This window comes from Scleropages formosus, chromosome 7 (assembly GCF_900964775.1).
Source record: "Scleropages formosus chromosome 7, fSclFor1.1, whole genome shotgun sequence".
Classification (NCBI taxonomy): domain Eukaryota; kingdom Metazoa; phylum Chordata; class Actinopteri; order Osteoglossiformes; family Osteoglossidae; genus Scleropages; species Scleropages formosus.
This window is the reverse complement of record NC_041812.1, coordinates 17,994,132-18,019,768: the sequence shown is the minus strand read 5'-3', so window position 1 is coordinate 18,019,768 and position 25,637 is coordinate 17,994,132. Positions and strand designations below refer to the sequence as shown.

Genomic DNA, 25,637 nt, shown 5'->3' with positions numbered 1-25,637 from the left:
CATAGTGTTGGTGTGTAAACCTACGATTTTTTTTTTTCTCTCTCTCTAAATTATCCCAGACAATATCTCCGATTGCTTTGGGCCACAGGGCTGCTACCTCTCTAGCTCGATACTGTGGTATCTCAGTGGCCCAGAGCAGGGACGAGTGGGGCAGCACAGGTCTGCGGCATGTCTCTGCCAAGGTGGCATCTACCCAGTGCAGGCAACATCCCATGTTTTCCTCCAGACCTTAGGCAGGGGTCAGCACCATAATGGAACTGGGCCCTCACTGATAAGACTCAACCCAGCTGCTCGTGCCAAAGTGAGTGCAGCTTGTGCAAGTGCCTGTGGTCACCTTGGCTTCTTTCAGTGCTCTTGGAAATTATCTCCACTCTTAGTAATGTCCTCAATACAGCACTTTGGCCTAAGTCCATGTGTCTTTGTGGAAGGGACACAGCTACAGAGGTGTCCTTTTTTTTATTGGTGCGTATGTGTGTGCACGCATTCTATTTTGTGCTTGTGCTGCATTGTTCTCATTACTGGGAAGCAGAACAACACAAGAGCTACAGATTCACTCTGGTGAGGCAGAGAGAACGCAAGGAGGAGATAGGGGCAGAGGACTGAGTGGTACTGAAAAGCCATGCTGGTTGTTTGTTGCAGTCGAGATGGTGGTGGGCGGGAAAGCGTGCCGACGAGCAACAGAAAACACTGGAGAGCGCCTGCGGTGCTGTTAACTTTCTGCCTTCTGCAAGCGCCACAGAAGCTATGTAGAAATTAAAAGTACGTGATGGCATTTTGCTTCTAATAGGATTCCAGAACTCACTCAAGTGGTTCAGGGAAGGTCAAATGCTTTTGCCAGAAGCAGTATTGAGAAGGAGGGGAAAAAAGTGCACGTGCTTTAAGAGAGACGTTTGGCCGTCCCTGTTTATACAGAGCCCGTATATTTTAAAGGACTGCCGTACAGGAATCGTGTTTCACAGCAAGAAGCGTGCCTCTTTGTCCCAGTGTTTGTTTTATTTATTTCTGTCAGTATTTCTTTTTCTCCTTCCCAGTGAGCGCCTCTGGTAATTAAAGGCCTGGCTGTTCCAAAGGACTGTTGATACATGCAAATCCGCGGAGCCGGGCCAATCCTCAGGCCGCTGTGCCAGAGCTGCTGCTTTGAGATGTTCATTAAAATCCAAAAGAAAGGGAATTGGAAAAAAGTGTAATAAGCTTTTTAATCCACTCCCCATTCTAAATAATGATAATAATAATAAATACGGAAAGGGGTTTTTGTTTGTCGTTTTTCCTCCCTGTGGTGTGATTAAAAGAGAGATGACATTTGTGTTAGTACCACACTACCATCTAGTGGTCATAGTTTTGTACACGAAAGAAAAACACGGTCCAAGACATAACATCTTTCAAGGAAATATCTCAAATGGAATTGCTAAAAATCAGTTTAAAGTGAAATGATAGCAGGCAAGTGTGACATGTCTCCATATTTTACTGAAGACATAAGCAGTGTGTGGTTTAAAAGCTGTCAGTGTGTTTTCAGCTGTGCACATAAGAAAAGTGCTACTGATGTCCAAGAATTCATTCCTGCAACATGGTGATGCATTTAGGTGAAACTGAATAATCCCAAACCTGGTGGTGAAGCCACTAGTGAATGAGCTTTGTGAGCAGTAACACTGCCTTCTCTCTGTGTTGTTCTGTGGTGTGTCTCTCTTGTCCTTGCAGACAACTTTGCTTAACAAGTACCTGAGCTCCCTGATGCCAGGCCTCACTGCCAAGGTGTTTCGAACTTACAATGCCTCCATCACCTTGCAACAGCAGCTGAGAGAGCTCTCAATCAGTGAGTGTAACCACATCCCTCTGCCCCACTCACACTGCAGTTCATTACTGCACTCTGCGCAGAACCCATGGCCCAGAATGCGCTCTGCATTTCCCAGCATGCCCTGTGTTGAAGGTTGTGTGTATGTAACAACACGGTCTGCATTTGATATTATCAGGGGTGTGGTTGTTCTGATTGGTGCATTTCACACGCCACCTGGCACGGTCTCAATACCAGCCTTGTCAACTCTCAGACTTGTCACACTGCAGCAGAAGTATCATTTGTTCTGGAACCACTATCCACCAGGGACATATTTATATACCTCTTAAGTAAACCTTACTGCTCCAGTACCACCTCAGGCCTGCTTTCTTCTGGCTCTCGGAAGCAAGCACAGTTTCTGCATCCAGAAAATCTTTGGTGCAATCGAGTGAAGTGTGAACCCTGAGAAAATGATAGGCACAGCACCCTTCTCAGACCCACCTTTCATCATTCATTCATTATTCTATTGACATGTAGCTTGGTGATATAAATGATGTCCGTATGTTTTACTTGGTATCACTTATCTTCTTCAGGCTCCAGTTCACCGCGACCCTGCTCAGAAAAATCAGCTTCAGCCTCTGTGTGTGTGTGTGTGTGTGTGTGTGTGTGTGTGTGTGTGTGTGTGTTTGTGTGCGCACGCCTGGTGAAGCGGTGGGCATACGTTTTCTTAATTTTTTTTTTTTTTTATTTAACTGAACCTTTTCTCTAAAGCACCTTAGAATTTAGGTTAATAAAGCACTTGATGATTAATCCATTTTTAGTATATAACTGGGTAATTATTACCGGAGCATTTCAGGATATGTACTTTGCTCAAGGTTACTACAGCAGGAGGTGGGATTCAAACCTGAGGCTTGATAGCTGACAGCTCTAATCACTACACCACCTACTGCCCCTGTGTGGGTGAGTGAGTGTGTGAGAGCTTCTGAAAGGAGTCAGTCTGTTTATTTTTTTTGGGGTTCATATAATTGCAGTGATCATGTCAGTATGCCAGTGTTACAGCATTCAAACCATTTTACATCTGCCGAAATCTAATTAAAAATTATTGCATGCAGCAGTGGAGGCATCACAGCTATAAAGAAGTTTTACATTCTTCAGTAAGTTAAACGTGTCTTTCCTACTCAACTTTTATAAAGAGGCATGGAACAGCACATAGTGTGAAAAATTAATGACTTTATTAACAGACTGAGCCAGGAATGTGCCATTTACAGCCTGCACGTAGGTGAAGACCTTCTTCCATGCTGGAGACACCCTTGTCCGAACAGTTCTAACATGTTGGCTATGAGTGTTGGCAGTCAAGAAGCCATGTGACCAATCAGCAGTTTCTAAAACCAGAGGTAGCTCTGCTCATTGTAGAGTGGAGCCACTTTTTCTTGAATAACGGAGATGTTTGTCATCTGCAAATCAACCAGATATGGAAACACTGACATTAAAATGCAAAACTTCAGGTGTTTTAGGCTAATGGTGGGATTTTTTTTCCCCTGGTTTTTGAATGGGGATAAATATGTTGTGTTTAAGTATGAGTCATCTCACCAGAAAGACTGTGCAGTGATTTTTCTGACAAACATACAGTTCACCAGAGATGGTAAAGGTTGCAGTGAGCTGTTACTAGTAATCCAGTTCAGCATTTTACATCTCTTGATGACTTGATAATATATGTATTAGACTGCTGACATTTTTAATAAGATGTCCAAAGGAAGCACATGTTATTACATACCTCACTGTGCAGTCACACACTGTAAGAGGAAACTGCAGCTGTGTTTGTGTTTCCTCTCCCATGTGTGATCAGTCACAAAGGCTGAGAGCTACACGAGGCTCTACTGTTTATATACTGCATTGCTCAGCTCACTGAGAGTCATGACTAACCAGTGCAAACAGCAAGTTTGCATTTCTAATGTGGAGACCAGTGAGCCCCTCTGAATGCTACTTCTCTCCAGGTCCTGGTGGCCCAGAATGTCACATGTCACTTCTTGACAGCACTAAATTATCTGCCAATGATTTTGACTGAGAAATGTTGGAAGCTATTACATGTCAAAAGTGAAGGTCTTTATTTTGTGATTATCTGCCCTGGAAATTGAGGCAGTTTGTTAAATATTGTTTTATATTAATTTTATTTTCAGTAGCCATTAAAACACTTAATGATATAAACATTGTTTATTTCCCATCCTACTTTTTTCTTAAGATAATAAGAAGTGGACACTTTATTTCCCGCATTAGTACACCTCAAACACTTCAAAAAATTTTTCTTTTTTTTTTGGTCTACCGGTAGTTTTTTGTCGATGTGAAGTGTGTTTTGTAGCGCTCCAAGTCTAACATTTTGGCTGGAACAAAAGGTAGTGTACACAGTGAGCCCTTGAGCACAGGACACAAAACCCTGATCTGAAGTTGTGATAAAATGTTTGGTGAATATCTCTAGGTACAATATTATTATGCTTTAAAATAATGATTCATGGCAGGAGGGTTTGACAGTATATTTGGTGCTTTGTGGTAGAATACAGTAGAATTCCCAGGAGAGAAAGGTAGCCAACGGTATGTGCACATTTAGGTTTATTCACTTATTTTCCTCTCCACTGTTGCCAACTGGCTTACTGTACAGTTATTTATATGTTATAACTGTAAATTTTCATTAACCTTGTTCAGCACACTGAGAAGAGCACTTTATAAAAATAAATTGAATCAAATGGATATTCAGGTATGGCTGTAAATGCCACAGAGTGCTGTTAATATTTTCCAGTTCGGATCTGTGGTCAGTAATTTTTTTTTTTTTTCTTTTCTTTCTTTTGCGTGTGGGGGTATATGCCAGTGTCTGTATCAGGAACCTCATTTCAACATTTGTCCATATCAGTGTGCAGTCATGTTGCTCCATCTCTTCGTCTCTGTCAGCACATCTGAGCCACATGTGCATCGCCTGTAGGAACCGCAGCTTGTTTTTTCCATGTTGTCTCATCTGTACCACCGTGAAATACGAGTACAGAAAGGAAGTGCTTCTGACTGTGATAGTGAAAGTAGAGAAGCTACCCTCGAAATCTGTCAGTCACTTTTTTTTCTGTTTATTTCTCTATGCTGCCTTATATTCCGGTCTTCACCCCACACTGACTCCTGATAGCTTTAACTGCTGCAGCTGCAATAGTTCGAGTGCTCTCTGTGTCTCACTGCAGCCGGTAATTGTCCAACTTACTCTGTCCCCAACCCACAGAGTCAGACAGTCTGGCCGAGAAGCTGCTTGCTTACAACAGGGCCAATCGAGCGGTTGCAATTCTGTGCAACCATCAGCGGGCACCACCGAAGACCTTTGAGCAGTCCATGGCCAACCTGCACGCCAAGGTGAGAGACTCGCAGGCACACAGTAAAGGAGGAGGCAGAGGAAGGCACATGATAAAATGGACACAGAGAGAGGCAAGCGGGGGACTAATTGTTGCTGTGTCAAAGCCTGATGCAGCAGTGTTTTGGCTGTTCTTCTGTCCATTCACTACGCTTTTTCTCTTCTGCCTTTCTTCACTGTTCTGTCTTCCTTATGCAGATTGACCACAGGAAGGAGCAGCTGGCACTGGCCAGGTCTGAGCTGAAGCAGGCCAAGAAGGAAGCCAAGGGGACCACCGATGACAAGTTGCAGGCGTGGGTGTCCCATTCTGTGGAGGACAGATGCTGGGGAGTTCACTTTGAGTAATGAGCTCTATGATGCCTGTGTATCATTTCTCTTGTCTTTGGACTGCATCATACCTGGCTAGTGTCACTCTTGCTCAGCAATGTGGCTCAGTTGGCTGTTCCACTGGCAGAAACAACCCAAATTGCGGTGTAAGAGGATTTGAAATGTTTTATTCAGTTCGGTAGTAAGTTATTACATTGAGGTGAGTAGTGGTCAAAAACAATACTCCAGACAAAGTACCTGTGCAAAAAATGCTCTTAGAACTGTAAAACATTACATTTGCATAAATTCATTTAGTAGATGCTTTTCTGCAAAGTGACACACATCTCACAGAAAAATGAGTGTATTACATCAGCAGAAAGAGAGATGCAAACATGTGATTCTAAAGCACAGTTAATTTGTTACTTTCCAGCATATGACCTAATGTACATCACACAAGTTGCTGGATAAAGGTTTATCCAAATCAGCAATTCAAAATCACATTTTTTTAAAAACAAACATTTACATCACATGATTAGCTGCATGAAAGTTTATGATCTCAGAGTTATGGAGCGTGAACATTTACATATTAACATTTACTTAAGAGATCATGGGAGCAGTGAGTTCGGAAGAGGTAAAACACATTAGTTCCGTTTCCTCCTCTTGTTATCACTCCACTAACTAGTTATCAACTTCTGTGTGCTTTATAGGCTCTGTTTGTGTCCTAAAATATCAGGTTTTACCCAAGTCCCATATGGTTGTGCAAATATTGTTCCTTTGTTTCCTGTACTGCACACTTAAAAAACCTGTCAGGCTCTTGTTTTCAGTTGGTCAGTCAGTCTCCTCTTACTTGTCCTGGTGTGGGTCATGATGGTAGCAGGTTGAACAGGAAGCCCCAAACCTTCCTTTTCTCAGAACCTTTCTCAATCTGCTGAACATTCCCCAGGTGTTCCCAGACCAGCTGAAAAATATAGTCTCTCCAGCATACCCTGGGTCTACCTCAGGGTCTCCTCCTAGTGAGATGTGCCTGGTTTAACTCCAGCAGAAACCAACCAGGGGGCATTGTTACAGTGTGCCCGAACCACGTGAACTACCTCCACTCAATCCCAAGGAGCAGAAACTCATTTTGAGACTCTCCCAGATAGCTGAACTCCTCACCCTGTCACACAGAGTGAGCTTAGTGACCCTGTGGAGAGACCTAATTTCAGCATCTTGTATCCACAATCTCTTTCTTTTGGACATTGCCCAAAGCTTATGGCTGTTAGTGAGGAGAGATGCATAGAGAGTGGTAAGCCAAGGCCTTTGTCCAAATGCTCAGCTCTCACTTCCCCACTAGAGTCCACAAAACTGCTGACACTGCCCAGTTCACCTCTTCATATCTCTTATTTATATTACAACCAACGCTTTGCTGCGAGGGATTTCCGCAGTGTTTTATTTACAAATGCTGAATACAGAACATTAAGTATAATCAAGCCGTTATGATCCCTCAGTCTAGTTGAACTGTGCTGGTACCGCTTGAGAAAGAGCCCTGTTTTCATCACCCTAGTGTGACCATGGCTTGATAGTGTACAGTAGGAGCACCTGGTAGCGTAATGATTAGCACTGCTGTCTTTGGACCCAGAGGTCTCAGGTTCAAATCCTACCTTCAGCTGTAATACCCTTAAAAAAGGTCCTTATCTTAATCTGCACCAGTAAAGATTGCCCAGCTCTATAAGTGGGTAAATAGTTGTAAGTAACTTAACCTTGTGAGCTGGTTTGGGAAAAAAGAGTCAGCTAAATGTAAACATCTGGAAAAGGTTTCTAAGACTATAGGTTTGGACTTGTTGGAGGTATGAGCATTCGCTCATACATGTACAGTTTTATTGTTTCAAAATTTTATTGTAGTACTTTGTTGCAGTGCTGATACTTTATGTGAAAGTCATTTACAGTAAGGGGGCCATTTAAGTGATTGTTCACTTTACTGGATCAGTTGAGGGTAAGAACTGAAAGGTACTACAGAAGTAGTATGGAGACAGGTTTGAATTGGCAAATTAGGGGTTACAAACCCATCTCCTTAACTCTCCAAGCTTCTTCCAGTTTGCTGTAAAACATGCATTTGTAAAGGAGATTACAGAAGTGTGCTCAAAGCTTTGACCATCTTACAGTCCTGTTGGTAGAACTTGAGTTTTAATGTTGTTCCACACGTATTCCAGTGTAGGGTTATTAACTGGCTTTTCAGTACATGTCACTGCAGATGTTTGTGTGCTATTTTTACAGCATTCTCCTAAGCTGAGCAAGAGCAATGTGTGTAAAGTGGTCCACATGTCTCCCTCAGGGTACTGGAGAGGAAGAAGAGGGCAGTACAACGTTGTGAGGAGCAGTTGCTGAGGCTGGAGGTGCAGGCCACCGACAGGGAGGAGAACAAGCAAATTGCCCTGGGCACCTCCAAACTGAACTACTTAGACCCTCGCATCAGTGTTGCCTGGTGAGTGCATGTGTATCTGCACATGCACAAGGGTGTCGGGGCAAACATGCACTAGACTATGCTGTCATTCTATTCCGTGCTGTACAGATATATGTGATTTTGGGACAGTGTACTTGTTCTTAACCCTATTCACTGTTTAAGAATGTAGACAGTGCGTGTCTGTTTGTAAGACATAATTTGTGCAGTACAAATAATGATGATGTTTGCATTTCCCATGTGTAGAAAATTGGTGTGATGTATCTAATGCATATTTTGTTATTTGCTCCTCCCACATTGAAAGCAGTGCTCACAATGGATGTGGTGTTTTCTCTTCCCAGGTGTAAGAACATGGATGTTCCTTTGGAGAAGATATACAACAAAACCCTGAGAGACAAGTTTGCATGGGCCATCCACATGACAAATCCAGACTTTGAGTTTTAAAGCTATAATTTTTAGATATTCCCTCCAGCATACAAACAACAGAATCTCGTTCCAGCCTAAAACCTTTTCACTTATGTTTTAAGGCATTTTAATACTTGTTCATAAATGTTTTATTTTATCAAAATATTTGTTAGAACTAATAAACATTTATTATTGAAAAAAGACTTCTAATTTCGGTTTGATTTGATTTTGAAGTGCCCTTCTCAACAGGTTGCCTTAGAGTACTTAAAATAAGATAGTTCAAAAGTGCATTGACATAAAACAAGAAATTTCAGGAAAACAGTATTATATTGCAAATTATTTAATATACCTGTTGCTGATAATGGAATTTGTTGAATCACCAGTATTCTTATGAAACTAGTAATTTTGGTTTTTTTGTCCCCAAACGTTCTTTCCTATCCATTTAAATGTGCATCTCATCGCTTAATATGCTTAGCAGTCCTTAACCATTTTAAACTAAAAAGCAGTGTAACAGCTTGTCAGGTAAAAACTTGTGGGCGGGGGGGTTTAAAAAAAAAAAAAGTATTTAATGGAGTTATGCCCTTCCAATATGTCTGTATATTTCACTTTGGCTGTATACATAACCATTGTTTCCCCCACCCCTGTAAGCCTGTGAAACTAGGAACAGAGGAAAACAAATTAAACCAGTGATTACACAGCAAATGTGCATCTTACCATTTTAAACTGCATTTTTTTTTTTATCTTGTGAATGAGGTTCGAGCAAACAGGAAAGTCTAAATGTCAGTGTCTGTAATGTATCTGCAATAGGTGCTAGTAAATGTGTGCATGCACTTAACAGGATTCCTTCTGGGATCTCGGTGTACCAAAATGTTTACCCTAAGTGTTTGATTTTCATCTCCGTCCCTTTTAGTGTGCAATAATGTTGTTTTTTCCATCCCTGAAATGTACATAAGTATTGCCGTTCCTCTTGGCGTGCAATGATGATGTTGCTCCATCACTTCATCTATCAGCACATCTGAACTGTGTGTGCATCGCCTACAGGAGCTGCTGCTTGTTTTCTGACATCTCATTTGTTCTACCACGAAATATGAGATGTGCTTCTGACTGCAATAGTGAAAGTAGAGCAATTTCCCTTAAAATCTATCAGTTATTTGTTTCTGTGTTTATTTCATTACCTTTGGAGGAATATTCACTTTAACAAGATGCAAGGCAGCCTGGCCAAGAAGCAGTCACCTTAATAAATTACCATTAAATGTAGTTTTGAGTGGATACCAGCTGGTGGCGCCAAAGACCTTCATGCAATCTGGACTTACCTAGAGAGCAAGGTGAGAGATTTGTATTACAGAGAAAAAAGGAATGAAGAGGAATGTGTGGAAAGGAATGTAATGTAATGGCAGGAACAGTGTACATTAAGCCTTTTCCCTGTGCCAAAGCCTGACGCGGTACTGTTTATTTGTTCTTATCTCCATTCGTTACGCTCTCCCTGTTCTGCCTTTGCTCACTGTTCTGTCTCCCTTGTGCAGATTGCCAACAGGAAGGAGCAGCTGGCCAAGTTTGAGCAGAAGCAGGCCAAGAGGAAAGCCAAGGGGACCACCGATAAGTTGCAGGCATGGGTCTCTCATTCTAGGGAGGACAGATTCTGAGGAGTTGTTTTTGAGAAATGAGAGGTCTGTAATACTTTCAGACATTTACATAGTTTAATGTTCACCACATTAGTCTTATAGCAGATTTTAATCATACTTTTGATATTAGCAGGGCAGAACTGGGTCACGGTAATAGACAGAAACAGTACGCCAAGAAACTGCAAATGCCTCTCTTTTATACTGTATATGTTTATAGATATATATGAAATACTGTAACTCCTTGACCTTGTGTGTGTATATATAGTGTGACAGCATATATACAGTATATATAAAAGCATGAGGGGTTACAGTATTTCAAAGGTGTAATCATGCACAAATGGTGTCCAGACATTCCATAATTTGACTGAGTTCTAATGCAAATCAAAAAAATTAAATATGTTGTATTTAAATATTGTATTTATGGAGCAAATATCAGGTATATAACACATATAAACAATAAATAAAATATGCACTTTTTCTATTGTTTTCAGAGATGTCCATCGCTTTGGAGAAAAGCATCACCGACTTAATAAATGTATGTGTAAATCAATGTAAATATATTTCCTTACCTTAAATGTCAGACTAATCACCCTACCTTATACTTTCTAACTTGCTAATAAACTTGCACACTCAGTCCCCAACTTACAAATACAAATGGAACTGGAAGTCTGTTCAAAATTGAATTGTTCAGAAATAACTGATTGCATCGAGGTCGATAAAAGCTTATGATAGTGAGGTGTCCTAATAATGAAGGTGTCTCTTGTTTTATTGATGGGATAAAGCTAAAGTGAATTGAAATCATTGCAAGTCTTCAGTCTCAGCCTTTAAATCCAGTTATTCTAAACCTATTCATTCAGCACTCTTGCTTGTTAGTTATGTGCTTAATTCCCTTTCCCTGGAGCCACCACTGATTCAGAATGCTTCATGTGTTGCACCACTGGAAGCTGACAATTGTATAACATGCCCGACAGGACCGGCAACTCTGGGCCTGAAAAACAAACTGTAGCTTCCATAGACTATACCTGTGCCTTTTTCCCCTCAATTTTTTGTAGTTTTGTTTTCCTCTCCTCCATGGCCAACTCGTTCACTCTAATGATAACTATCTGTTATAAATATAATTTTGAATAATTCATAGCAACCTTGTTCGTCACTCTGTGAGAACGCTGTATAAAAATAGTTTATTCCATTTTCATCAACCACGCGGGATCACTTTGTTCCAGTACCTGTCATGGACGCTGGGAACACCATGGATGGGATGCCAGTTTGTCACCGGACTTTAATTTTATTAACTTGAAAGAACAATTCTCAGCATCTGTCCCCTTTCAGTTAGCTTTATTATCTATATAACTGATAAAAGTGTAATAATACAGATGAACCTTGATTTATTTGCTCAGCAAGTTCTGTAAAGTCTCTAGCTATAATAAAGTAAGCGTTTTAACATTTTTCTTGACTTTGAGCTACATCAAAAATTAAGAAATTTAAAATGACAAAACAAAATTACATTGTCACCATAAATTCCAGTTTAATCTCGATTTATCCTTTAAACTTGCAGAATTTGTCATTTTGTTATTGCTCACCAACACTCGGGCACACAAAATACAAGCTGTTAATACTGGAAAAGGCAGCCGAACTACAGGCAGTCCCTGGATTACAAACAAGTTCCATTCCTTAGTCTGTTTTTAAGTTGGAACAGTTGGGTACGGTTCGTATGTAAGTCGTCAGTTAGTTAAATGTTTGTCTTAGTATATAGCGTACCTTTGTATGCATAAAAAACATTTAAAAAAAAAAAAAAAAAACAGAAAAAAAAACACTTCTGGATACACTGAAAAATCTTTAATATAACTCTCACACACACACACACACTTTCTAAAACTGCTTGTCCCAAGCAGGGTCGCAGCGAGCCAGAGTCTAACCCAGCAACGCTGGGCATAAGGCTGGAGGAGGAGGGGACACAGCAAGGACGGGACGCCAGTCTATTGCAAGGCACCCCAAGCAGGACTTGAACCCCAGACCCACCAGAGAGCCGGATCCAGCCAAACCTGCTGCGCCACCGTGCCTCCCTATTTAATATAACAATACAGTAGTAATAATAAAACAACTCATAACTATGGGTTGTTCATAAACTGGACGTTTGTAACCTGGGGACTACCTGTAATCTTGTCCCCCACATTCCTAATCTGTTTGGGTGTGTTTTACTGCCAGCTAGATACAGAAATACAGGTGTTTGCACCACAGAAAGACAAAAAAATTAGGGAAAAAACTGTTTAGTGTACTTCTTGATTTTTTTTAAAGTGTTCATACTTTCATAAATTTATTTCAAACATATTAATGTTCTCTTATTTTTCCATAAATTTCAGTGTATAACCCTATACCTTTTAAATTTATACAGTAACTGCAGCACTACATTTCTGAGTACTTCTTGATCCCTCCATTCTATGCCACATCAGATTTGCAAAGTGGTTCAGTTAGAGCTGACACTGCTTCCTTAAACGTTGTGGGACAGAAACTGCACACCAGTCTTAACCCCCCAGGAAACCACAATGAATTCAAAAAGGTACGTCTACACCCATAAGAGTGGCAGGTCTGACATGACTGACATGATTCAATGCACTCTGAGAAGAAAAAGGACAAGCACTATTCCTGAAAGCTTATAACTCAAAAACATAAGTTATGATTAAATATTAAAGGCAAATGAGCACCAGATAATGAGCGGTCTCCATATCTTTATGGGGTTCCTGCACTTTTCATTTATAATGTGTAAATTATTGTGTTGCACAACCATACAAACACATCACATGAAACATGTTCTTAATTTCTTTTAATATTGCAGAAGATAAATGGTAAAGGATCTCTGGCCAAAGCATTCTGCAGTATTAACTGTTATAAAAATGATCAGTAAAACTGTTGCCCTTAGAACTAAATCAGCTACAACCAAACTAATCCATCCAGAGTATATGGGCTTTACTGAAAGCAGACACTTTCACAACACAGGACCATTTAACATAACAGCTAAAGCAAATCCATTAATTTTTCCATGCCAGTATCCAAGAAGCCTGACTGGCATTTTTTCCAGTCATTAAAATTCATGTAATACAACTTTTTTTTGTTTAGTGAATCTGAAATGCTGCTTAAATTCTAATGCCTCTAAAATTCATTTTAGGTTCATAAAATTCCTATAATGGCATTTCTTCTAATACCGTAGCACAGAATGTGTGCAATGACTGAGGAAATGGAAGGCGACTGAAGGCAGAATGTCGGCATGGTCGATTTAAACCGTGCTAAAACTTTCCTTTATAGATTTGTATTTTCAGCAAGGAAAACCACATTACTGTAGCTGTATAGTACCGCCTTTCAGCCTTTTTGATTACACAGATTATAGAGAGGGGAGACTCCGTGTCAGAATCGTTCAGCCACAGTGGAGAACCTTTTTATGGTGTGATTGTGTTTTTCCTTACTTTAAAAAAAAAAAAAAAAAAAAAACCTTGTAGGAAATTTCGTATAAACTCTTTAATGGAACCTGAATAAAAGATGGAATGGGGTCCATCTAACCTGAGGGCATTACTGCTGGGCAAACCATCCCCAGCTCTGCCTGTTATTCTCAGATTGTTTTGAAATGGGGAGAGGTAATGTATACCCTGTCAGGATTCTGGTATTTATTACAACAGTCAGTATAAAAACTGCACATAAAATCTGTAAAGAAAAAAAAAAAGCACTTTTCCTGCTTCTCCTGTGGAGTCATTGTAGAATGCTGCCTGTGAACCCCCCTGGAACACAGAAGAAAATATCACATAAGCCTCAAGCAGTTTGCTTTACTTATAAAGTATGGAAAGAGTTAATGACTTCTACACAGCTGACTGATGACCACAGTAGGTGTTATTTTGTATATTGCAACAGGAGGTTAACATCTCGTAGAAGGATGGCAAATGTATTGTCTGGATAACAATTTTGTACAGAGGTTATAAAGCATGCATTATTTATATACAGTGGTAGAACTAAATATTGCTGAGCTTTGTAACTCTACAATTTCTCATGAAGTGCCATTTTGTTTAACATTTATGTAGGTTAGGTCACCCATTCCCTCAAGGGCTGGAAATGCTTCTGTTTCACACTTTACATTTTCAGTTGCTTAATTAATTGGTGGATCATGTGTTGGTTTGGCTTGTTTGGTGGGTTCAGTGGATTTGTTAATTTGGTGGGTTTGTTGGAGAAGGTAGCTAAGCTTCTTGGTCTCGGTCATGGAGATGTCTGTTGGCTACGCTGGATGTTCTCTGTGGTTTCATGTTGGTTGGTCTGGGTCTTTGCGTACAGCCGTTGATAAATACGCATGGGGTATAACATCTTGTCCTGACCTGTGTATCATGAATGAATGAATGGCTTATTCATGGAGAAATCTATAGAAATGTGGAGCTAGATATAGATCCTACTTCATTAGAGTATAGCACTTGAGAAATACTTTCCTAGATTGGCAGTGTCTAGGGTCAATTACTGATAATTATTAAAAGCAAATTTGTGTTAAATGTAAATAAAACTTGAGAATTCAGCATTGACCTTACAGTTTGCAGTGTTGTGAACAATTTACTCCAGTCACTACTGTAGCATTTACTGTCCAACTTTAGAAAAGAGTGGGGTCACTTTGGGTCTCTCACTTTGTCATGACTCTTGTCCATCCTTGGTCTTGGTCTCTCCGTCACCTTCCTCCACACCGGCCTGCGTCATGAGGTCCCCGATGTTCCTCTCCAGGTCATCAACACGGCTGCTCATCTCATCGAGTTGCTTTGTTAAGGTAACAGGAGCTTTTTTTCTTGACGAAGGGACTTACCTTGATTCTTGAAGCAACAGTACAGCAGTACTGAGTGCAAATCATCCCCTGCTGCATAAATGGATCAGATCAAATACCACAAATCCCTCTGGATTAAAGAATATATCTGGAGCATAGTCAAAATAAAAACAAATTTACATCAACTTTTATCATTAGAATTAGATTCGTGGTCTCCGTCCGTGCCCCTTCTACTACGGAAGTTCGCAATTTAATTTATTAGAAAACCAACTGAGTGGGAGGTCGTGAGAGAAAATGAAGGATATTTTTCCCAATGATCTGATCGGACATGGTCTGGAATTTGTCCTGCATTTGCTGAAGCAGTGCCTGGACCTGGAACAACACAAAATCAGCGAAACGAATGTTGTAAATCGAATCGGTCATTCGGTGTGATTAAAAACAATCAGTATCAAGCTGAGCAAAGCTTAATGTTTCTTTCCTAAAATCAGAGCTACGTCTTAGTCCTGCTTCGCAGAAACCATGGAAACACAGCACAGGCTGCCATCCTAAACAAGAGCACAGCGGTCGCTACTACTACTAGCTCAACAACACTCACCACTGAGGTCAGATCCTGCACAGATTTAGGATCAGTCTCTGACATTGTGCGAAAGTACAAAATCACTTAATTCCCGTAGAAACAATTAAACGGAATTTTAACGAGCCGCCTCCTTCTTTTACAAAAAGTCCAGCGCTGCAACTGCGCGGCACCTGCCACTTCCCGCTGATCTCCATTGCTTATTAACAGACTAATAGCGGCCAATGCATTCACACAAGACTATCCACGTGCTATGCAGATCAGAAGGACCTCGCAGTTGCTGAGCAAATTCATCTACGGCTCCGTTGCACAGCCCATGTAGCGTCACAAGATATCGCGATATTAATGAAAGTGGGACTTGTAGTCTTTTTGGTTCGTAAAATGTGTGTTTCGGCGCAGTACGTATATGCTCTGAGGAAACTTATTAAATAGTCGAATATGATATTTTTATGACATTTTGTATAACAGTTATTATTAAGTACATTGTGGAACGATGTAGAAAAGTAAATACTGGTGAATGCCTAAGAACAAAATCTAAGTAGTCTAAATAAATATATGTTGTCTTAAACATGATGATAGAACAACTTCACAACCTACGACGACACAGTGTACACTGTCACTATAAAACATATACTGACGTGACAAGACGCGGTTGTAAATTACTTGGTTTTGGTTTGAAATTGTTTATGATATGTGTGTTTAGTATTTTGGTAGTGTTCATAAGTAACTTTCTTAATAGTAATAGCAGCAATAATAATAATAATACATATAATAATAATAATACATATAATATATATACGATAGTGCACGTGGTAGTAGTGTGAGAGGTGTGTAAGGTTGGCCCAGTGTTTGCTGTGCGCATAGAGCAGTGCAGCACTGAGAGCTGTCACATGTCAGAGGGAGCTGCGCCTGCAGGGAGGTAGGAACATTTCCTCTACAGCCTCTTTTAGCAGCATGGGAATGAAAAGAACATGTTCTCCATTCAAAATAGTGAAATATGATAGCAAGTGTGACCTGGTTAGTAGTGGCAAGTGAAAGCGGCTGTGAAGGAAAGTGGTAGGACATTCTAATCATTTTACTTAATGGTTGTTTTTCTTCTTCTTGTTTTGTTTTAACTTTACCTTTGCTGAACATAATCAATTAACTGGCAGTTAAAAAAAAAAAAACATGGTGTATTTTATGAAGGAAACAGCTTCGACAAGAGAGAAACCATGTGAAACAAATGATCATGGAATAGGTAAACTGTGTTTTCTATCTGATTACAAGTAAAGCACTTGGAAAAGCAGCAGTCAAAACATGAAGTTTTATTTGTATTTTAGCAATGATTGGAATGGTATGTGGTCTCTCCATGTCCCATGGTCCTTTCAATGGGATTTGCTATTCTTAGGCTTTGTGGGATTCCTTAAGTTGTTCATCAGATTTCAGAATACTTCAACATGGATCTCATTTCTTAAGCTTCATTGGTCTGTGCGAGAAGACAGCACAGCTCTGAATTCAGTTATAGCAAACATGCACTTGGATAATGACATAATTAATATTGAATTAAACCACAATTTAAATCAACCCATCAAGAGAGAACTGACCCTAAGATTATTTTAGACCAACAAGTTGAAAAACGAAATGTTGACTGGAACAAGGGTTTTACACTGCAGTGTCGGGGGTGTGCTGCTTTTAGGTGAACTGCATAATACAAAGAAGTCAACGAAATTGATTTGTAGTGGTCCACAGTGGGAAAAAAATACATAACTGTGTAAAATGTAATATTTTTCATAAAGGCAAGTTTGTGTCCTCTCGCTTAAGATAGTACATTTGAAAATTCAATAGCAAGAAGCTTTATAATAAGTAGCATGGCAGTTCTTTAAAAGATGCACCCACTAGGGCAAACCTTGCACTTTGGACTACCCTTTGAATTTTTTCTTTTAATATGAAGATTTTTAAATATATAAAGCTTTTTTCAGTGCATTGCATACAAAATTGAGAGAACCATAAATGTGACTCAGTTATGATAGGAATCTTCAAGTCTTCAATACTACTTGCTTCTCAGTGTATTAACTGCCTGGATATTACACTCATGTATTTACACTAGAGTAGATAATATTTTTACCATGTTACTGTACTATAAAAAGTCTGAATTGTTATATCTTGGGCTTTTATAATTCTTCATCTGGGAAAAATTGGAAATATGTAAACCCATGGAGCATGTTGACTCTAACAACGATTGCATAACATCATAAAAGCATGAAAAAATATCTAATGCTTAAAAGAAGTTAGAAGATTTTACAGGTCTGGGATTGTGAAGGTTTTTCAATAAGATTTTGTTAGAACAAATAAATAATTGGTTTTTCAAGGAGGAAAATTACAGCCCGAACATTTCTATTTTGTTTTAATCAAGTGACATTATTCAGTATTTTTGACAAATTTACAGGCAACCATTTACACTTGCTCCATAACTGGTGCTGACTAAATCTGAGAAATGACCACAAAGAAGATTGATAACAAGCCTTCTTTTATAGATAGTGCTTATTTTGCACGCAAACACAAATGCAAGTTCACCAACACAGAATAAACCACTTTAGTCCCCCAAACATACCACACTGGTAATGCTCTTTAAAACTGACTCAAGCACTGCAATAGTGCAAGAAACTGCATGTGGACTCCTCAAACAGTTGTACCCCAGACATCTTAGCACAAGATGAGCTCTTCAGCAGTTATCAGTGATCTACAGGATGTTATTGGTGTTCAGCTTCAGTCTTATTTAAATGCTGTTCACAAGCTTTCAGAGCAGAGATGAGATAACAGGGTTGCACGGCACACAAGACAAGGCTGAGAAGTAAAACGAAACAGCCACAGCACAGGAAACTTTTCTCAGGATCCAGTCTTGCTGTATTCAAAGGTCCATTCAATGCCGAATAATTGTAGAACACCACACATTTGACTCAAAGTGCATTCCTTGACTGCGTTATGTGTATCAGCTCCTTTAAGAGTTGCATTTACAACTGTTCACAATACTTTTTCATAGAAAATTTTTTTTGCAATCCTTGGAAACATGGCACTGGATATTGCTTTTGCTAGAACACAAATATTATAAGCATATTAACCAATATGTAAATGAAAAAAACAAGGAAATATGTCTATTGCCTTTTATTTTAACAGAGCTTTCAATTTTCCTTTGCTTGCCTTAAAAATAACCTGTATGACCCATTCTTATAGTTATCATTTTGTCTAAACCAGCTTACAGTGATTTACCTGTTTATACAAGTACCTTGGTCAAAGGTACTATAGCAGGAGTGGGATTCAAGCCAGGGTCCTTCAAGTGCCAGGCGGTGTCTCTAACCACTGTGCCACCTAAAAACCCACACTACTGAAATGTTGTACTTTCAGACAGATTCAACAAACTTTCTTGCCTCAGTTCAAGCTGCTTCCCTCTCATTTTCCCTCATCCTTCTTGACCTGGCATCACCTTCTGATGCCATCTGCCTCTCTCTGCTCCTCTCCTTTCTGAGTGATGTCAAAGGAGCAGGCCATGCACTGGACAGGCTTAAATCATATCTTTCTGACCAGAGTTCTCCATCCTCTCCTCAAATTGTCCACAGGCATACTTCCAAGTTTGCTACTGGGACATCTTCTCTGCCCATTTACTTTCATTTTCAAGGCACATTCATATCCTCTCACAGCTTCTCTTATCACCTCTATGCAGGTGATGCCCAGATCTTCTTTTCCTCAATCCCTTGGTTTCAGACCATACATCCACTTGCTTGTCAGTCATATTGTCATGGATGAATGACCACCACCTCAAAATCAACCTGTTAAAGTCTGATATCCTGCACCTTCCTTTTGGTTCTTCATCCATAGATAGTACTTTAAAAATGCTCTAGAAACTTTTGACCTACCCCTTTACCTACTGTAAAGAACCTCAGTGTGTGACTCCAGATCACTGACCCTTCTACTTTGCATGTTTTCTCTGACCCAGTCCTCCTGCTTCTTTTTCCATCCGCTAACGATCTGCAAAACCTTTGTTTGTTTACCAACTGTTGTTCTAACTGATGTGGTGGAACAACCTTCCCTTCTCACTTAGAACTGCAGAATCTCTCTCAGCATTCAAGACTCACTTCTCTTCACTGATCTCCCATGTGCTCAATAAACATGTACTATGTCATCTGTTTCATAAGTTAAAAAAACAGCTGCTCATGTAATGTATTCTGGTTTATACTGTACTACTACTACTACTAATGCCTACTACCCCTCTTGGGGCATAGGCCGTCAACAAGGGCTCTCCAGGCATCTCTGTCCTGGGCCAGTTTTTCCAGTTTTCCCCAGGTGTGGCCCATCCTGTTGGTTTCTGCATCCAGGTGGCGTCTCCATGTGTTTTTTTGGCCGGCCTCGCTTCCTCTTGCCTTGGGGGTTCCACGTGAGGGTTCTTCTTGTAGTGTTTGAAGCTGGCTTTCGCAGAGTATGGCCGATCCATCGCCAGCGTCTTTGCAGGATATCATCCTCAACTGGTTGTTGTTCTGATCTCTGCCATAGCTCTTGGTTGTTGATCACGGGCCAGTGGATCCTGAGAATCTGTCGCAAACAGTTGTTAATGAATGTCTATCTTTTTTATGGTGGTTACGGTGGTCCTCCAGGTCTCTGCTCCGTAAAGTAGGACTGACTTTACGTTGGAGTTGAAAATTCGGGTCTTGATCTTAACTGTCAGAACTCTGGACCCCCACACGTTCTTCAGTTGCAGGAAAGCGGCCCTTGCCTTGCCTATTCTGACTCTGACGTCGACGTCTGTCCCACCCTGCTTGTCGATTATGCTGCCTAGGTAGGAGAAGCTGTCCACCTCTCCTAACGCTTCACCATCAAGTATGATTGGAGAGTCCTTGCCTGCATTGACCCTCAGTATCTTGCTTTTCCCTCTGTGGATGATGAGACCTACTTGTGCTGAGTTCTCTGGTTTATACTGTGATATGTGACAAATTGACTGTACTCTAGAATTACATATCTACATCCAAATCTCCTTTTGTTGATGTAATGCAATATTTGTATTGTTCATGGAGATGTGTCTTTGGAGAAAAGCGTCTGCTAAATGAATAAATGTATTGCACTCAGCATCTTAATTAGGCTCATGTTCTCTGTATGTTCATGCACTGTAGCTTCTTGTTGTTGGGCCTTAGCACACCTGCTGTCCATACTCTGCAGATTCTTGTCTGGTGTATTCTGTTCTTTGGTTCACATGCAGTAGTCCTCTGCTCTAGATTCTTTCCTGGCTTCCTCTTCCTTACCTACAGCTCTCTGCATGATTCCATTCCTCATTTACATTTACATTTGCATTTACATTTTTTTATTTAGCAGACACTTTCCTCTAAAGCAGCATACATATCAAAGAAAAATAAAATAAGTGCATTACAAAAAGACTAAATTTTCCAATCTCTTTTTTTCTCGCTGTCATCCTTCAGAAATCCGTAGTTCTAGCTCAAGTTGCCTATTTTCCAAGCCTCCCCTCTCCCAATACGTAAATAAGGTTTGGTCATCTCAGTCCCGGTTCTCGACCTGTGAGATGAGCTTCCCCTTATGATCAGATAGGCTCCCCGTGTTCTAACTTATGCTCCTGTCTTGAAGACCTGCTTCACCTGAACTCTACTCTTGACAGCCTACAGTTTTCAACTAATGTGTTTGTGTCACTGTGATGTTAGTGTGATTTTATTAACAATATGGTTGTGTAAAAAAATTTTTATTAGTTTTATAAACTTTTAATATTTTCATAGGTTGGTGACATGTGTGAACTGCAGTACTGAATCTGAGATCTCTTGGATTATTTTGGGATTGCTACCTTTATACATTGACACTCATTAGTATATAGTTTTTTCCCCCCATTAAGTTGTCAGTTAGCAGTTCTAACCACTTTAATGCTTGACAGAGGTTATCTGCCAGTCTTTGAAACCATCATAGATATTCTGCTGGAAAGAAGGTTTTTCATTTAAATTTATTTATTTAGCAGACACTTTTCTCCAAAGCAGCTTCCAATGAATTCTGTGTAGTGTTATCAGCCCACACACCTTATTCACCGTGGTGACTTACACTGCTAGATACACTACTTACACTGGGTCACTCATCCATACATCAGTGAAACACACACTCTCTGTCACTCACACACTATGGATGACCCTGAACAGCATGTCTCTGGACTGTGGGAGGAAACCAGAGCACCCAGAGGAAACCTACTCAGACACAAGGAGAACATGCAAACTCTACACAGACTGAGTGGGGATCAAACCCACATTCTCTCACACCACCCAGGTGCTGTGAGACAGCAGCACTACTCGCTTTTAAAAATTATGCAGTAATAATAAAACACATATGTTCAGTATGTATCATTATCTTTGTTCAAGTGGTTTTAAGTGGTCAGTAAGAACTTCTGCTGTTGTTTCTCATCATTCTGTTAATACCATTACAAAGGGAATTTCAGTATCGGCTAATGATGGGGTCTGTGGGATTTTGGTCAAAAAATCAATAACCGATACTAGGCATGCTGGAAGTGTGCTCCAAACAATACACAAGCTGAGATCTTAACTGCTTCTTTACATTGATTTTAGAAGAAAGTGCTCTGAGGCATTCAGCTTCAGTCTTGTTTGCATGCAGTTCACAGGGTATAATATTTTCTGTTTGCCATCTGTGTGTATTAGAAGAGCAGTATTTAATAAACCATGTAGACATACTGTGGAGAAGAAACATTTAGATGTTTTCCTCCGTCAGAGTCTGTCCCTAACTGAACTCTCACAGATGTTAAGCTTTCATAATCTACACAGTTAAGCTTTTTATATAATTTCATTCGTTCTGCTTTCTAAAATGTAATTAATGTGGTGTCAGTACGTTTTTCAGGAAATCTGTTTCTATAAGATTGTCGTTTGAGTGCCTACTCTGTATACTATTCCATGCTGTTCTGTTTTTGCTGTGTGACAGATGAGTGTTCCAGAGTGGACTTGTGGGTCTTTATTGTGTTAATGAACCTGCAATTCTATCCTGTTTCTCTAGCACCCATCATGACAACAGCCCATCTCTGAGGATCTCAAGGTGGACGCAGGAGTGGACAAGGACATGGACCTGGACATGGGCATAAACGAGGACATGGAGAGGTCGTGGTCTTTGCTCTCCTGGGTGGCGTCCTCTGTGATGGTGCTCGGAGGGGTGGTGCCTTATGTGCCTCAGTACCTGGAGATCCAACACAGCAGCAACACTGAGGGCTTTTCCACACGGGTCTGCCTGGTGCTGCTCATTGCCAATATCCTTCGCATCTTCTTCTGGTCAGTGCAGTTGGGGCAAGTGGTGGGAAAATGAATGGCATAGAGAACCCCTCTTCGCTGTATTTTTGCTTGTATATAAATGTCGTAAGGCACAAGTTAGAGCATTAAGAGCTGGCTGGGCCTACAAATTGAAAATTCAGTCATTTTAATGAGAAAGCAGTTATTGGTGTGCATCAGTGATGATGGACAGGAAAAATATATGTGTGAAAAGTGATAACACACACATTTTCTGAACCGCTTGTCCCAGACGGGGTCGCGGGGAGCCAGAGCCTACCCGGCAACTCAGGGCGTAAGGCCGGAGGGGGAGGGGACACACCCAGGATGGGACGCCAATCCGTTGGAAGGCATCCCAAGCGGGACTCGAACCCCAGACCCACTGGAGAGCAGAACCTGGTCCAACCCACTGTGCCCCCTGCAAAAGTGATAACAGTCCTGAAAAAAGAAGAACTTAAGTTTGAAGTTGTACACATAGATATAAAAGTAGCAGTGAGGTTTCTCAAGCATTCAGGAAGAATTTCCCTTAGGCAGCACCAAAGATCATTTTAACAAGAGCAAATTGGATGGAGTGTTCCTCAACTGCCAAAGAAGTACTAGAGCTAAAGAGTGTTTGTCATAATTAAATGTAGTTATATCTGTCCCAAAATGTCTTTATATTTGCATGCTGGCAAAGGTGACAGAACTCCACTTTGCGCCACATGTGGTCCCACTGTAGCAGAAAGACAAAGTAAACTTTGTGAGCAGAGTCATCAAACCTCATTGCCTAATTTTGGACCTGTCTTGAACATTTTGTGCTGCCTGAGCCTCTTTAACACGAACAGGATCACTTCCTTGGAAGAGAACGGTGCCAAATTCATGACGCACTGCTGCAGTCACTTGCTAACTTCATTCAGGTTCCCATCCCTGCCAAGCTGATGTCACATATATGGGCAGATTGCTTCCTACTGATGTGTGGCATGTTTATAAGTTTGTGTTTTTCGCATGTTCTTTTGTATCTGTCTGAGAAAGTGGAGCCCACTGACAGATCATCTATGGGCCTTGGTTTCTCCTCAGGTCTGTAGAAGTGGTTTGCAAAACAGCAGATGCTAGTGAGAAGAAATTTGTGTTTTCATGTTTACACACTGTGTATGAAGAGTTAGCTTATGTGAGGTTAATTTGAGGTGCTCATGGGCAGAGGGAGGACGATGCGATTTCAGCTCTTGTCTCTCACTAAATCCGGGACTGACATCATGTTGAAAGTAGAGCTGTTCATCTGTGGTTGTTAATCTGCATTTTCAATTTGTAGAGCAGTTCATCATTCTTTCCTGCTACTTAGGTCATAAAAAGTTATGGGAGAATGGTTAGGTATCCTGCAATGGTTAATGGGATGACTGTCTTTAGGGTTCCTATATTGCAGAAGATTCTAAGTAGCAATCTATATGTTTGTACAATATGGCATCCAGTTACCTAACAGTATGCTTACATAAGCCTTTAAGATGGAATTCCTCAAATACCAGCACAGACTAAATCCTGGTTTTCATTTTTTCATACAAATATTGCGTATGTGACATAGTGTTATATTTTTTTGTTGTGTATTTCATTCCTGCTCTGAAATACAACCCCACATTAATATTTGGCATCTGGAAAAAATGCAGAACTCTTGGAAACATGAGGACTGATCTTGCATATACGTACACATACATATTTCAGTGTGTGTATATGTGTAAACATGCAGCGGCTTAAAATATTTCACTAAATGAAAATAATTAATTTATTGTACTGTGATAAATTGTGCGTATTAATCACATTAGCAGTTAATTAGCAATTTATTGTGCGCTATTAATCAGAAGTGGATTAAAACAATTTTTGAAACCGCAGAGAGATGTTTTTTTTATAGAACTGGTCTCCGATTGTAACTATATGACAGCAAATTGGAAGTTTCTAGAGGTGTGAATTTTATTTTAAATACATCCCATTTCTCCAAGATGGTGATGGTGTGTGTAATGTGGTTTGCTCCATACTGATGGTTGAATGTACATGTTCAATGAAGCCTTGGACTTTCAGTGGGGTTTTTTTTGTTCTCTGCAGGATTGGGAAGCAGTTTGAGCTGACTTTACTGCTACAGAGTGTGGTGATGATTCTCACCATGCTGGTCATGCTTCATCTCTGTTGCACCGTCCAAAGCACCATCCGCGTGTCCACCAAGCAACATCGCTTCACAGGTAAAAGAACACCAGCCCATTGTCTTCAAATCAGAACCAGTTCACAGATAACCGGAACTGCAATCAGGCCTCCATACAGGAGCTCCACTTCTCCGTAAATAAGAACTGCATCACAGGTAACAGTACTCCCATCACAGAGCTGTTGCACAGTTAACAGAACACTAAGCCCATTCCCATTGATCTCTCTAACCATCTCACTCGTTCAGTTCGGTGGGATTACCACTGGAAATGAAAGTCAAGCCAGAGTAAACACTGACAAGTCGCTCACAAACAGTGACTTGCCGTAAACTAAAACGTCCAACTCAGCAGCCTCATGTTCTTATCTCAGATGAATGAAGTCTCAGATTAAAGCAGCTTTGTTCGTAGCAGGGTAAAAATGTCCTCAGGGTGCATTTAGAGAGAGTGTTACAGAGACATGCACGTAACAGCCAGGGAAAGGTTGCAGAGAAAGATATTATACTGTTTCTTAATGCCAGGCACAGTAAGATGTGCGTGTCTATGTGAGCACCCGCTGTTCTTTACACTGAGTTCATAAAGAACTGCGATACAGTGTGAAAGATATTTATGTGTCGGCTCGACGTGTACTGCTAGCATGCAGACTGATTCCACAAAGCTGCTTTACAAGTGATGCCAAATGGGACCCTCTCCCAAATATGTTTTCATGACAGTGGCACAAGCAACAGTCAGGGAGGAGGTACAGAGTAGGAATGTGGCATTTATGTGTTATATTAAATAAACAGTTCTATCAGTTTGGTAGACAATGTGAAGATTCCCCTCTGTAAACTGAATGGTTCTGAATAATCGTGAATATTGCTTGTTTTATTGCTTTAACCAATCAACAGAGGTTCAGTTGTAAATGACAAAACCTTTACAGAACACAGAATA

The 25,637-nt window shown here is 40.4% G+C and overlaps 3 protein-coding genes across 7 annotated transcripts in view; 2 read left to right on the top strand and 1 right to left on the bottom strand.

Moving 5' to 3' along the window:
• The window catches only part of LOC108918952 (DNA topoisomerase I, mitochondrial), a 47,533-nt gene extending 39,176 nt beyond the window's left edge, over nt 1–8,357 (top strand). The window contains exons 14-18 of the mRNA XM_029253656.1: nt 1,696–1,810; nt 5,022–5,149; nt 5,346–5,440; nt 7,765–7,914; nt 8,232–8,357. Coding sequence (XP_029109489.1) covers nt 1,696–1,810; nt 5,022–5,149; nt 5,346–5,440; nt 7,765–7,914; nt 8,232–8,334 — 591 coding nt within the window. The 3' untranslated portion in view covers nt 8,335–8,357. The remainder of the gene's footprint in view (nt 1–1,695; nt 1,811–5,021; nt 5,150–5,345; nt 5,441–7,764; nt 7,915–8,231) is intronic.
• A 5,019-nt stretch (nt 8,358–13,376) lies between these two features.
• On the bottom strand, nt 13,377–15,448 carry hsbp1b (heat shock factor binding protein 1b). The gene is made up of 4 exons (XM_018739301.2): nt 15,290–15,448; nt 15,000–15,066; nt 14,564–14,686; nt 13,377–13,681 (listed from the first exon to the last, which is right to left on the bottom strand). Exons 1-3 carry the CDS (start codon nt 15,332–15,334, stop codon nt 14,568–14,570), a joined length of 231 nt encoding a protein of 76 aa, XP_018594817.1. The 5' UTR covers nt 15,335–15,448; the 3' UTR covers nt 13,377–13,681; nt 14,564–14,567.
• A 203-nt stretch (nt 15,449–15,651) lies between these two features.
• LOC108926651 (PQ-loop repeat-containing protein 1) overlaps nt 15,652–25,637 on the top strand; it is a 35,512-nt gene continuing 25,526 nt past the window's right edge. For 2 of the 5 annotated variants that reach the window (XR_001965487.2, XM_018739493.2), the window contains exons 1-3: nt 16,084–16,187; nt 22,286–22,554; nt 24,619–24,752. Coding sequence is in view for 4 of the 5 variants with exons in the window: in XM_018739493.2 (XP_018595009.2) it covers nt 22,349–22,554; nt 24,619–24,752 (340 nt within the window). In the remaining variant the exon portion in view is untranslated. Of the gene's footprint in view, nt 15,667–16,083; nt 16,188–16,307; nt 16,325–22,285; nt 22,555–24,618; nt 25,634–25,637 lie in introns of those variants that run through there. The other 3 variants (XM_018739491.2, XM_018739490.2, XM_018739492.2) reach the window with 3 other exon arrangements.